Source organism: Triturus cristatus, chromosome 9 (assembly GCF_964204655.1).
Source record: "Triturus cristatus chromosome 9, aTriCri1.1, whole genome shotgun sequence".
NCBI classification, from domain to species: domain Eukaryota; kingdom Metazoa; phylum Chordata; class Amphibia; order Caudata; family Salamandridae; genus Triturus; species Triturus cristatus.
In genome coordinates, this window is record NC_140592.1 from 1223791500 (window position 1) to 1223804838 (window position 13339).

At 44.9% G+C, this 13339-nt stretch overlaps 1 protein-coding gene across 1 annotated transcript in view; it reads left to right on the forward strand.

The window, feature by feature from the left end:
• The first annotated feature begins 8041 nt into the window (after positions 1–8041).
• Positions 8042–13339, forward strand: part of SLC39A9 (solute carrier family 39 member 9) — a 184889-nt gene continuing 179591 nt past the window's right edge. The window contains exon 1 of the mRNA XM_085627304.1: positions 8042–8462. Coding sequence (XP_085483430.1) covers positions 8367–8462 — 96 coding nt within the window. The 5' untranslated portion in view covers positions 8042–8366. The remainder of the gene's footprint in view (positions 8463–13339) is intronic.

A 13339-nucleotide genomic window follows, 5' to 3' on the forward strand; every position in this document is an offset into this window, starting at 1 on the left:
TCTTTCATTGGCATTTCCAGCCCTACTCCCATCTATGTGCCTAGGTCATTGCCACCACAGTGCACAATCATGAGGTGAGGAGTTTGGGAATCCACAAAGGATTTCACCAAAGCTATCAACTGATGAAACTTTAACCCTTTGTGGCCAAACCAAGTATTCTGCACATTTGCCAACCCAAGTCCTTGTCAATACTTCTCTTTTTTGCATCCTCATTAGCCCAATAGTGCAAGATCCACTGTGGCTCATTAGGATCCGGGCGATGCACAAAGGGGTCCACCTCCCGAAGTCCCTAACTCTGAATAATGCAACACAGAGTATTAAGGCAATCAGGCGAGGGAAAGGAATTAGGGTAGGAACAGCGGGGATGAGGAGACCTGTAACAAAAGAACACACGGTTAACACAAGGCCTATATACTTCTGCTACTCTCATATGGTCTCACTATCCCTGCCTATTACCTGGGGACCCATTAGTTAATGATGCGACATTCCAGTGTATCAACATAGAGATACTTCTCTCCAGTAGGATTGTTGCATACCTACAACAAGAAAGCAAAGATAAGTCAAGTCCCCATCATTCACACTAGCAGCCAAAACACGAACACCCTGCCTCATACATACCCATGGATATTCCTTTCACACTCAGAAAATAGACAAAAAATAGCAAAGTCCACTGATGCATCCCCCATCCGCTTTTCAGTAGTCTCGAACACAAAAGCAAGAAAAGGAAGTAATTCTAAATAATAGTCTCCCAGGTTTGCAGCACAAGGTCACATGAACAACAGTTCCATAGGCGTTTGGAGGACCTGAACCACAGCACAGAATGAAGTTCCAGAGCACAATCCTGGTTTGATAAGACCAACGCCCCTAGTTCTGCAGAGGAGGGGAACAAGGAAAGCCGGGCAAGATAGCGCTTACGTCAGCGCCCTCGCAATGCTCCGACAAGAACCAAAACGCCAGAAGATCCACAAAGACGGCAGCGCTTACCTCAGCGCGATGCCTTGGAACGGGCTCCCAGCAGCATAAGCGCTTTCAACAGCGCGATCACGGGAACAAGTTCAGGTTCCCTCGAACAGAGCCCAGATGCCAGGGTTTCTAGCAACAGAGATGGCAGCGCTTACTTCAGCGCGATGTCTCAAAGCGGGATTCCCATACTCGCAGCGCTTACCTCAGCGCGGTTACAGGATGTAGCAAGGCAGCGCTGGGGACGCCTCCCGGACCACCGGAGGCGCTTGAAGACGATCCACCGCACAGGAACCAGGAAGCCGTGAATCCTCACGGCAATACGAATGGCCAGAATTACGCGCGCTGACGTCTCGCGCTGCCGGATGATAACGAGGAGGCCCCGCCCTTCCAACGGCAGGGTGTCTGGGAGTTGTAGTCTTTCTTCCTACGTATCGGTAGGCGCCTAGGCTCAGCGCCTGACAAATAGATATAGCATGGCCCACAGTCCATACTCTAAGCATTTTGAAGTGAAGTAGTCAGGAGAAGGAAGGTGCTGAACGAGGTATGACGTTGGTAGTTGCGAATACAATTTTTTTTGTAAAGGTGACTTTCTTCTAAATTGATGACAGAAAGATAAATAAAAACAATATTTTCCTAAATATTTTGACTTAAACTTATAAATGTATTTAGGTGTATTTTTCAGTATGTGAAATTACATTTATTGATGACAGATTCCCCACAGTACATGCAACAATGTTGTGCAGACTTACAAAATGTTAAAAATAAAAACAGTTATTAATGTACTTTGTGATAAACACATGTGAAATCAAAAAATGAATGGTGTATTATATAAATATATAATACACAATATCCAATTATAGAACGAAAGTACGAAAATCTTAGAGTTTCACTTTAAAAAAATGGACGTTACAATTAAGAAATAGTATTTAAAAAAACTTAGAAACTGGAAAAAAACAAAGGTTACGGGGACGATATAGTTAACAATTAGCATTTAAAAAACCTTAGAAATTCACTGAAAAAACAAAAGCTTGCAGGGATGTTATAGTTAGGAAATAGAATTTTAAAAAACCTTAGAAATTCCCTGAAAAAAACAAAGGTTACAGGGAGGTTATAGTTAGGATGATATTTCAAAATTCAGCAGTTCTATTTAGCTGAGCTAACCATGAGCTGAGCAATGCACTGCTTATGACTTCACATATTACATCACTCATGACATGGTCAGCGACATCAAAGATGACATCCGGTGACTGTGTTTCTAAAATATTTATGAGTGTTAAATATGTACACACCAATGAGTATTAATGAATCAGTGGGTGTACGAGTGTCTGTATGGATGATTTAGCGAGTGAGTGAGTGACTGTATAAGTGAGTGATTATGCGGCTCAGTGAATGAATTATTATTTGCGGCAAGGTCCGCAGATCCTTCGTTCATTACCCGCTTCCGGTTGGGCCAGGTCCCGGGGCATTTTTTTTTTTTTTATAATAAAGGGGGGGGGGGGGGAGGCGCATGGGGCCCTAATATTGCCCCGGGGACCACCACCTCCACGGGGCTTGTTTAATTATGATGTGGGGGCCTCTTGGAATCCCACCAGCCCCGGGGTCCGCCACCTACCCGGGGCTTTATGCTAAAAGAATGCGGGTGGGTCTCATGGACCCCCGCAGCCCCAGGGGCCGCCAACTCCCCAGGGCTTTAATTTGCAGCCTTTACATTGAGTGTGGGTGAACCGCATGCCCCCCTCGCAGTCCCAGGGACCTCCACCTTCCCGGGGCTTTAAATTTAAATAAAGCGGGGGCCTCACAGACCCTCCACAGCCCCATGTACCGACACCTCCCCAGGGCTTTAACCAAAAAGAATTCAGGGGGGCCGTGCAGCCCCCCACAGCCTCGGGGACCACCACCTCCCCGGGGCTAAATCAAACAATAGAGGGGCCCTCCTCCTGGAGCCAATAATGCCCTTGGGGACCGCCATCCTTCAGGGCCGGCTTAAGCAATGTCCCAGGGTGCCAACACCTAGGACATTGCAGTTTTCTATGGTTTGGCGTTGCTCCCGCTAAGCAATAGCAAACTTAGCTCTGCTTTGTGCAAGCAAGAGCATGTAAAATGCTCTCGCTTGCACGAAGCAAAGCAGAATTGCTTTTGGACAGAGGGAGCTGCCTGTTCAGTAGCTCCCTCTGTCCAAAAGCAATGCCGGCTCCTACAGGACGCGGGGAGTCGCAGGGGCCTTCAGGCTCCCCCCCACCCCCAAGATCCCCAATGAAGATGACTGGGTGTTGTGGGTCAGACCAGGGCACCCTGTAATGTGGCCAGGCCCGGAGGGATGGGGTGCCAAGGGCCAAAACCGGCCCAGGAGGGGGCCGTATGGCTCCCCTCCCTTGTTTTATACAGAAAATGATTTTTAATAAAAAGGCGGGCCCTGGCGGATGGGGTCCTCAGGGTCAAAATCGACCCAGGGAAGGAGGGCCATGCAACCCCCCTTCCTTTAATTAAAAAATATATATATTGATATTGTTATAAAAAGAAATGCCTGGGCCCGGGGTCCCAGGGCCAAAGGCAGTCCCCAGGGCCAAAGACGGCCCAGGGAAGGAGGGCCAGACCCCTCCTCCCCTTCCTTAATAATTAAAAAAAAAAGAAAATGCTACCGGCACGACGCTGGTGGCCATGCCACTTATCGAACTGCTGGTGGAGGGATGACATTCCATTGCCTCCGATGGGCTCAGGACTAAAGTGGACTTCAACTAGCAGTGCCCAAGGAGGTGCGTTTGCAGAGAGGTGGCCTCCAACAATCTCTCAGCAATCCAGCTGTGTAGGACTTACAGAAAGTACCAGGAGGGCTTCCTGGCCCCCAAGATCCCTCAGCATCCAAGAGGACTTCATTCCCAAACCAGTAATACGCTAGGAGTTGCTTTGCAGAGTGGTGGAGAAAGGGGGTGATGATGTCATCAGTGATGTCATTTGAGATATCATCAGTGATGTCACTGACCCTGTCATGAGTGATGTAATATGTGAGGTCATAAGCAGTGCATTGCCGGAGGGCAAGTTATAGTTATAGTTAGCTCAGCTAACTATAACTGCTGAATTTTACTGGGTTTATACAAGTGAAACCTGAACTCAACTATAATGTCCCTGTAACCTTTGGGTTTTTTCAGTATATATATATATATATATATATATATATATATACACACACACACATATATATACACACACACACGTATGTGTAAATTATTTACATTTTGCTATTAAAAACAAAAAACATCCCTTCCGTCTTTCTCATCCCTCCTCCCTCTGTCTCATCCTAAAACTCTCTGCCTACTATGAATTCCCAAGCATCCTTTCTAAAACATTCACTGCTCCTTTTTAGTCATGCCGTATAGCGAACAATGACACATGACCACTAATTACAAAAAAAATTACTACTTTTTTCTCTAATATCGCCCAGCACTGGGATGCTCCCGGGTAGCCATGCGCTATACAAATGTTTTTTCATTTCAATTCACTTCCTTTTTTCAATACCATTCCTATCACTCGATCCCTATTCCAAACTCTACTAAACACACATGAAATCAAAAGCCTAACACAACAAATGCACAAGAAAAAAATGTGTACTAATTTACTAACTACTAAGCTTGGGTTCCGGCGTAAGTGCTACTCCCCCAAAAAGTGCTACAATGCCTCATCAGAGGTCACTTACACTCACTATACAATTATAAAATGACATTGTATTCGACCCCTTCAAATTTGTATACGGTGGGCCAATGTCACAAAACAGAGTATCCCTTGTTTTTAAAAGCTAAATGTAACAAGTGTGCTCGCAAGAGCCTCCCCGTGTATGTCAATGACTGGGTCTGAGCCACAGAAATGTAGGTAACTCAGCAATGTGCAGAAGGCAGATCAGTCCTCCCAAGTTTTCCAGGTTAATGTGTGATGTGCTACTCCAGTTCAAGTTTTCCTTTAATTCTGGGACTTGCTGTATTGTTTTCTTTCCATTATTAACAGTACTACAAGCAGGCCAAAAGTCCCCCCCCCCAAAATAGTGGGGAGACTAACCAAGTTAGGCACTATGCAAGTAACGTCATGGCAAACATCACGCCGTGTGATACCGCATGTGGCATCACAGGAAGTGACATCACAACCCATGACCTCACAGGAAGTGACTCAGATCTTAACACCTCAGACATATGTTTGGTAATTCTATCATGACTATAATTGAGCGCATTATGAGATTTAACAAGTGAGATTTGGCGTGGGGGCTGTATCAAAAAGATGAAACCCTGACACAAAATCTGGGCCTCAACTTATATATTTTTTTAACTCTGCCATAGAGAAATTGGCAGCAAGAAGTGTGGCAGAAAATCTGTTCAGTTTAATTGGTCACACAATATCCATTTTACAGTATCCTATGGGGTAAAGCACCTGCTGCTGAGATCTTTGTGTGCCCAGTAAATCTCAGAAAATAATAATGGTTAGATAACTCTGAAGGTTAATGCATTTGTTGGAGAGATCTGTGTTTTATCTAGTCCCAGTTTTGAATTAAAGTTGCATAGAGGGCTATGTCTCCTGCAAAGCACAACATGTAACATGCAGATGACAGATTTGTATTTTATGTAGCTAGGTAAGTAGGTTACTGCTTTTAACACAAAGATCCTTTTGTGATTTGCAGTTTACAAACTGTAATCCTTCTCATATAACACAGTGAGCATTTAAGGAAAAATGACTCAAACACCTTGTAACCCTCAATGCTTTAAGTAACACATCCTGTACATGAATTTACACAAATATCATTGTCAATGTACAATGTTTATGTGTGATATAAAGCACTCAGACACCCTGCATTGGGATGAGTAGCACTATAGAAGAAATAAAACAAAGTAGTTTTAAAAAAATTGTTATTTATGTAAATACTGGGACAGACCAACACATCTGGCATTCTTTTAGTGCATGTATACCTTTTATATACAGAGACTGCACAAAGACAAAAGCATGCCTCGCTTAAGTACCTGTGGAAATGATCAGCTGTGTGCCTTTGTTTCCCCTCCATTGCATTTTGGTGTGAGGCTCCAAATAATTACCAGCCAGGATACCCAAACAAAAGGAGGCCAAACGGCCATTTAACTTTAGACTTTGTTTTGAACTACCTGTTTATTTATTTATTTAATTAATGCGTTTTTATATAGCGCGGACTTTACCCGAAGGTGTCAGAGCCCTTCACAATAGCAGCAGTAATGATACATAAGGAGCAAAAATACAATTGAGCATGTTACAAAATCAAACGGTACGTTACATGAGGCAATAGTGACAATTGTGCAAGTATCAAGGGCAAACAAAATACAAGAGGTAGCGAACAATACGTTACAAACGGAAAAAGTGATGTGTGCAGGTTACAAGAGCATACAAAGTAGAGGTAAAAGGAAAAAAAATTGCAATAAATGGCCGACACTCAGAACACTAAAACAGAAGTTACGTTACATGAGGCAGTGGTGGCCGTAGTGCATGTATCAAAAGCAAACAAAATACAAGAGGTAGCATACGATACATTACAAAAGGAGAAAGTGACATGTGTGCATGTTACAAAAGCGATCTTAATACAAGTAAAAGTATAATACTGCAATATATGGCAGACACTCAAAACACAAAACACACTGGGAAGGCACTTCTATAGGCATGGAGAACAGAATTTCCTATAATGGAAGGACTCCCTTCAGAAAATATAGGGCGTGAATTAAATTTGGAAGTGTCTTTGAAGGAGGAGAGATTTGAGGTCAGTTTTGAAGGCCTGGGAAGAGGTGGTGGTCCGGAGCTGAGGCGGAAGTGAGTTCCAAATTCTCACCGCGTTGCCTGAAAAGGATTGGGCCATCGATCTTTCCTTCTTGAAAGTGGGAGGTTCAAGCAATACATTTTCTGCATTCCGTGATGGTCTGGAGCCACCAGAGAGTTTCAGTTTATCCGCCAGGTAGCGAGGGGAGGATGAGTGCAAGGCTTTGTGGGTGATACAGGCACTCTTGTGGTTAGATCTTGCCTCTATGGGAAGCCAACGGAGGGTGGATAAAATGGCCCCCTCACGTGCACATAGCTACTCTGAACGAAAACATACAAAGTGCAGATGCTGCTGAAAGTGTCCCGGTATCTGAAACCTACACAGGAACGAAGGGACCTGAACATCCATCTCCTTAACAAATTCTTTCCTGACCAACTTCAACTAACCTAGACTTTAATATCTGAGTTCACCCCTCTCTCTTGACATCCAAGGATAGTTGGTGACCGGACTGTGTTAACCACCTTATCTTTCATGCTATATTTTTTTTATCCCTGGTTTTGCTTCCTTACTGCCTGCCTACTATGTAATGCAATTTCCGTCTGTTTTTCTTTACAGTATGTATGTAAAGTGCTCCGATACCTACGGGTCAAGCTAGCGCTATATAAAACTTTAAAATAAATAAATAAATAATTCAGCACGTCTAGTGGGTCGACACCGTCTACCCGCGTTAACCTCGACTTGTGCCCAGACTTCAAGTCCAAGTATTCTAAGAGAAATATCTGGACTGGTGTAGCACATCGCGCATGGACATCAGCATACATGGGAAACTTGGCAGCTATAAGACACCTGTCTGTGGTAAACGGTGGGTACACCATAACAACGTCTGTGTCCGGGTTCAAACTATTGCTGACTCTGATCACCCAAAAACAACAACGCAGCTAAGTCTGCAGCCACGTCACCTCCTCCCCATCCCCCGCAGAACCGTGAATGAAAGCAGCAAGGTCTGCACAGTCAACACTACGCAGTTCACTCAGTGAGGCCCGTGGATGACGGCAACGAGGCCTGCACAGGTAGCAAGCACCTCCTGTTAGGCCCGTCACGCTGACAGTCCTTGGTCTTCAAGTTCTGCCCACTGCCAGCGAAATCCCGCCTAACCTGCGTAGCACAGGCGCAAGTGCTGAATCTACAGCCAATGAGAACATCGAAATTCTGTGCGTGCAGCTTACCAACATGTCAGTGGTGCGCCAATGCTCCAACCATAGCTCGTCTTATACGTCACAAGTCCCTCCTACCTCTATACGACTCTCTGAATGTCTTCAGCCAGGAGATTGGCTGCCTTGCGACCCGGAAGTATTGGAAAGTACCGATTAATGTCTCCCGTTGAAGGCTCAATAAGGGATTACGGACATTAGGCTGGATTTACGGACCATTAGTGCCAGCAGCGCCAGGTGGTTACCTGAGCGGTGAGTGGCGAGTCTTCCTGCAGAGAGCTGCCAGTCAGCCGTATCTATGAATTTCCTGGTTTGACCAGCACGGTGTAAGCTGATGGTCTGCAGTGTTTCCCTAAACAGAAGGACGTTCAGTATTGACACGCTGATTCAAGGTGTTGGCGCCTGGCAGTGTTGCTGCCAGTGACAGCTGGGGAGCCATGGATGACTTGAGCTCCATCAGCCTGCTCTCCCTGGCTATGCTGGTTGGGTGTTACGTGGCAGGGACCATCCCGCTGGCTGTCAATTTCTCGGAGGTAAGGCATTTCAGGATCTCTGGGGCCAGCTTCATGAACACAAAACTGTAGTAAAGTAATTAAGGGTTCGAGTGTTCACTATGGGATCTGCGTGTTGGGCAGGAGCCACAGGGGCTATCTATCTTCCTAACATCTGCCTATCCTAGCCCCTCACTCCTAAAGTGAACCTGAGTGTAGATTGCGTTTCCTTCAAATGGACTGTAGGGGTGTTGAACAGGCTCTACAACTGACTCGGAAATGTCTTTAATTTTGCGCCTTACCTCGAGGCTCCTCGCATTAAGTTATACAGCGAATTTCACGTTTTCTCCTTATTAATTCCATTTATGTTTTTTATGGACTGACGAGTGCACCTTTTTATATAATTATTCACAGCAGGCCGCTGATAATAGTTACTTACGGGTTATTTAAAATGTTTATGTTCAGTACTTCAGAGACTGTTTAATGCAATCTCCCTATTTGTTTATGCTAATGTTTCAAGCGGATGGAACGACGTAGCAGGCTTGGCAATGGATATTTTAATATTAGGCTAGTTGGATGTTTGCTCAACACTTTCACATAGCTGCTAAGGTTTCAGATTGCTTTGTGTTACATTTTCATAATTTCAGTGTAGTTATGAGTGACATTTCAACAACTGAGTGACACTTTCTTGTGAACAAAATCAAGCAGTGAAGATGAGGGAACGTAAATATCAGAAATTACACCCATTTGAGCAACAACAAACTCTAGGAAGATGTTAAAGTTGCCGGAAAGCACCAGAAATGGAAGGGCACACACATAGCTAGGGGACACAATTCAGCCGTAGACTGTAATTTTTTTCAAAAAGACACATTGTGCAAGTTAATAAGAAATCAATTTGCTGATTATAGCACAGAGCCACCCGCTAATATTAACCTGAGGCTGAGAGTAAGTTGCATGGCTAGTCTAAGCAAATAACATTACAATAAGGCATGATTAAGGGGGTCGGGACCAGACTCAGGGGAAGAGGCTGACTGAGGTACACATAGCCTGCCTATGTAGGCTGTATTATTTAAAAAATACACTTTCTGAGTCTCTGACAAGCAGTAATAACCCTAAAGCTGAGCGTCCAACAGCCATGGCTGGGTCCGGTGTGCCGCCAGTGCTATGACCTAAGATTGTTATGATGCCTCACAGCAGACACAGAGGCAGTTTCCACTTTACCAATCCTCATTAGGCAAGTAAGTCAACTAGAGCAGTCCTTCTACAGACGCAGCTGGACGACAACTGCCCAACTGCCACCCCAGAACCCATGACCCAGCATTAGAACTTTGGTGCATCACAGGGATGGACCTATCCAGTCTAGCTGGAGGGTTCTAAGTAGAACTCAACAGATTACTTGTAACAGTGTGTGTCATGCAGCAGGTTGTAAGACTAGTCTGAAAAATACATATGGTCCTTTAAGACATTCCAGCTATTTTGCAGAAACGTGCCAGACTGCCACTAGCCCGGGCCAGTAACCTGCGCTACAGGCCAGAATGGCATCATTAGAGAACTCCCAGGAAGCTCCTATGCCTGAACCAGCTGCGGTGTCTGCTGCTTTGCTAGAGAACATGCTTGTGTCCTCAAACCGCTTTCTTGTGCCCACTGGATACCACACGCTCCTAGCTGTCCTGCCTGCAGCTGCTGAGGACTCGCGCGGCTCTCTGCAAACTTGCCATGCCCTGGTTGCTCTGTAGTGCATCTCTCGCACGTAAGCACCAAAATTAAATGATCCCACAGCCACAACTCCTCTTTTCCCTTTGCTGTATCCCTGGCTGAGAATAACCCCTGCAATCATGCTCTACTCCGCCCCCACTCCTGACTGTGCACCACTGAATTCTGCCGGTACCTGCCCCGGGGAGCTGCACCAGACTGCTGCTGTCCAGGGTGTTCGGTCTCATGGAAGCCATAATGAATGCACCGCTTGCTGCAGCAGTACTAGAATAATTACATCACACGCTCCCCTGAAAATATATATACTTTTTTGTGTTATTGTGACTGACAGCTAGTGAGTGGCTGGTTAACTTACAGTGTTTGTCTTCGCACTCTGTTCCCCCAGGCTAAGGCAGCGTGACTCTGCACCAGTGACGACTGGCCCTCAGCCTCTCACTGCGGTCTCTTGACTGCATGTTGCCTCGTGTTGGCTGGCCCGGGCTGCCGGCGGGCGGATTGACCATTTAGCTCCTGGGCTTCCGCCCCACAGCGCGGGCGGATTGGCTGGACAGGGCAGGTCTGAGTGATTGGTTCGAACAGCAGTGTGCTGCGGGGCCGAGCAGCACCTTGGTAGCCTGGCCGCCTGCAAACAGTGAGTGAGACTAGGCAGATGGGCCAGTCCGCAGCAGAGGGAGTCCTCACAACATTTAATACCTCCCTGCACTCTCAGAAAGCAGGACGTGAAGTCATGTCCTCCTGCGGCGCTACGGCCAGTCACTCACTGAAACTGGGCCGTGCTATGACAACACTCAGCCTGTCTAGTGACTCAGCCCTACTGCGCGTACCGCGGGAGTAAAAAAAAGATACATTGTAGCAGCACTGGCTGCCACTCTCGGAGGCTGAACCTGAGCTGCTAGGAAGGTGCCCAAGCCTACAGGAGCAGCCCGTGCAAGCAATGACGCTCACCGCCAGCTGCCACACTGTTTACAGTGCGCTTTCCATGACAGCTCTGAGACAGTTCATTATGCGTGACAATGCATTTCAGTGCAGTGATGCGGAGCACCACACTGAAATGCGTTAGTCTAATGCCTGATGCGTGGTACTTGACAGGACTGCTTTCAAAATATGTAAGCTGCGTCAAACGTGTGCTAATTATTGTACATCTAATCTCTTTTATGGTACAATTGGGAATCAGTGTACTTTAAAGGTGCATTTATTTTTGTAATGTAAATCAACATTATATCTTGTATTATACAAATAAGCTTCCTAAATTTGGCTTCTGAATTTTGTATAGTCTTGTGTTCCGGTTTTGTTGTAGCCTGTGGCAATAAGTCTTCTGCTATTGATGCCTGTATTCTCCTAAGGCTCAATATGTGAAACCGTTCTTCCTGGTGCAGTATCGGGCTTTGTGTCCAAATAACATGGTGAGTTACATCTGCTTTTGAGGCTGACAGTGGCAGTATAGCAATTCATTCCAAATCGCAAGTAAAAGGGGTGCCGAAAGGGGAGTTCCACCATACCTTATTCAAAGAAGATGTAGGCCCTTTTTCAAACTAACCTTAATCACCGGACCAAAAGAGTGTTGAATAGTATAGCAAAATCAGCAACCAAGTCTTATTTTTTTTACCACAGTTTTCATAGAACCAAAGCAACCTGCTCCTTCATATGGTGAAAACTGTGGATTAATGAAAGCCGGCAGCCTTTGCTATAGTTAACTTCACTTAAGTTTTATACCGTGAGTAATCCTATATGGCAAGTTAATTCAGTGGACTTCTGATACTTCACTAAGGTGTCTATGATCATTTCTGAGAGACAGGGCTCAGCAATTGACGATAGGAAGATATACCTCTCTTACATGCACGCAGGGCTTCCACCCACAGCCCCCCTCTCTGTTTTAATGGTTACATTGCAGTCTTTGTGTATTATCAATCTGAGCGTCATGGGCTCTATTTTCAACTCTACAATGATGATGCTTAGTTTTGTGTCCACCTGAAGGGATTGTTGCGTGATCATAAACCGCAGCAACCGCCCTGCTTAGGACACCTGTTACCTACAGTCGTAGGATGTGTTGGTAATGGTGCGAATCATTTTGAGTAAATAGTTTGGAAGCAGCTAGTTTCGACTTCTGCTTTTTGATTGAAAGTGCAGTTGTTTGACTTTTAATTTTTTAGAATTCTTATCTCTTAAAGTTGGGTCACATCCACAGTACTTTCCTGAATCCCACCGCTTACCTTGGCCGCTTAAGTCCGTTCACAGCTTCGACCTTGTGTAATACTATGTAACAAGGCTTTTAAGTTAAGAGGTATAAACTATTAAATGCATTTGCCAGAATTTCTTGTCTACTGAGTACAATTATTTGAGCACTTGTATTCAAATTAGTTTTATTTGTTACAGCTCAAACATATATAACCTTTCTACCTTGCTGGCAGTATTGGTTCCATTTTGACCAAAATCTGTGCTATTTGAATGACCCTAATCTTGAACCTGTCTCTGTGACTGGGTAGTTCCTTCAGAAACCTGGATAGCTAAGCCCTGTATCTTTGAGAAATCTAACACCATTTCATAATCTACCAATGAAGATCTGCACAATTATGCATACATGTCTGTACTCTAGCAACTCTCAGTACCTGGAATTACTTTAAAAATTAAGTAAACATTACGGCACTAACTAAAACCTCAGAACCAGTTCCAGACATATCTTGTGACCTGATTCTCTGCTGACTCTTGATTTCTGTAGAGAATATAGTTTAGAATTTTAATTTGTCCTTTAAGCGCAGTGATGTAAAGTCCCAGTACATCTACAAAATAAGGTCCAGAGAAATCCCCCTGCGTGACCCTCTACTCAGTGCAATAACTGATCCACTGGCCACACTCCAGCTCCAGAATAGCAGATTTATAAAAAGACACATTTTCTGTGAAGGGCCTCTGGGTTTGGAGCACGCACTCTGGTAGTACACACCTAGCTAATAAACAGTTTTGTTAGTATTTGAGAACCAATTTTCTTTAAAATTTCCCGGCACTACCTAACGAGGTACAGAAAGGGTTCTCCTTGCATCTTCCATGGCGGGCATTGCGTTGAAGCAGCCTTGTTCTGCATTTGATGCTCTACGCCTTCAGTTATTGTAACACAAAGTTGTGAAATATTTGAGCTAGAGTGCCTTTGTATTATTTTTGTTTTATCTGAGTTCCACTTGGATTTCTGAGAGCGAGCGCAGCAGCCTGCAAAC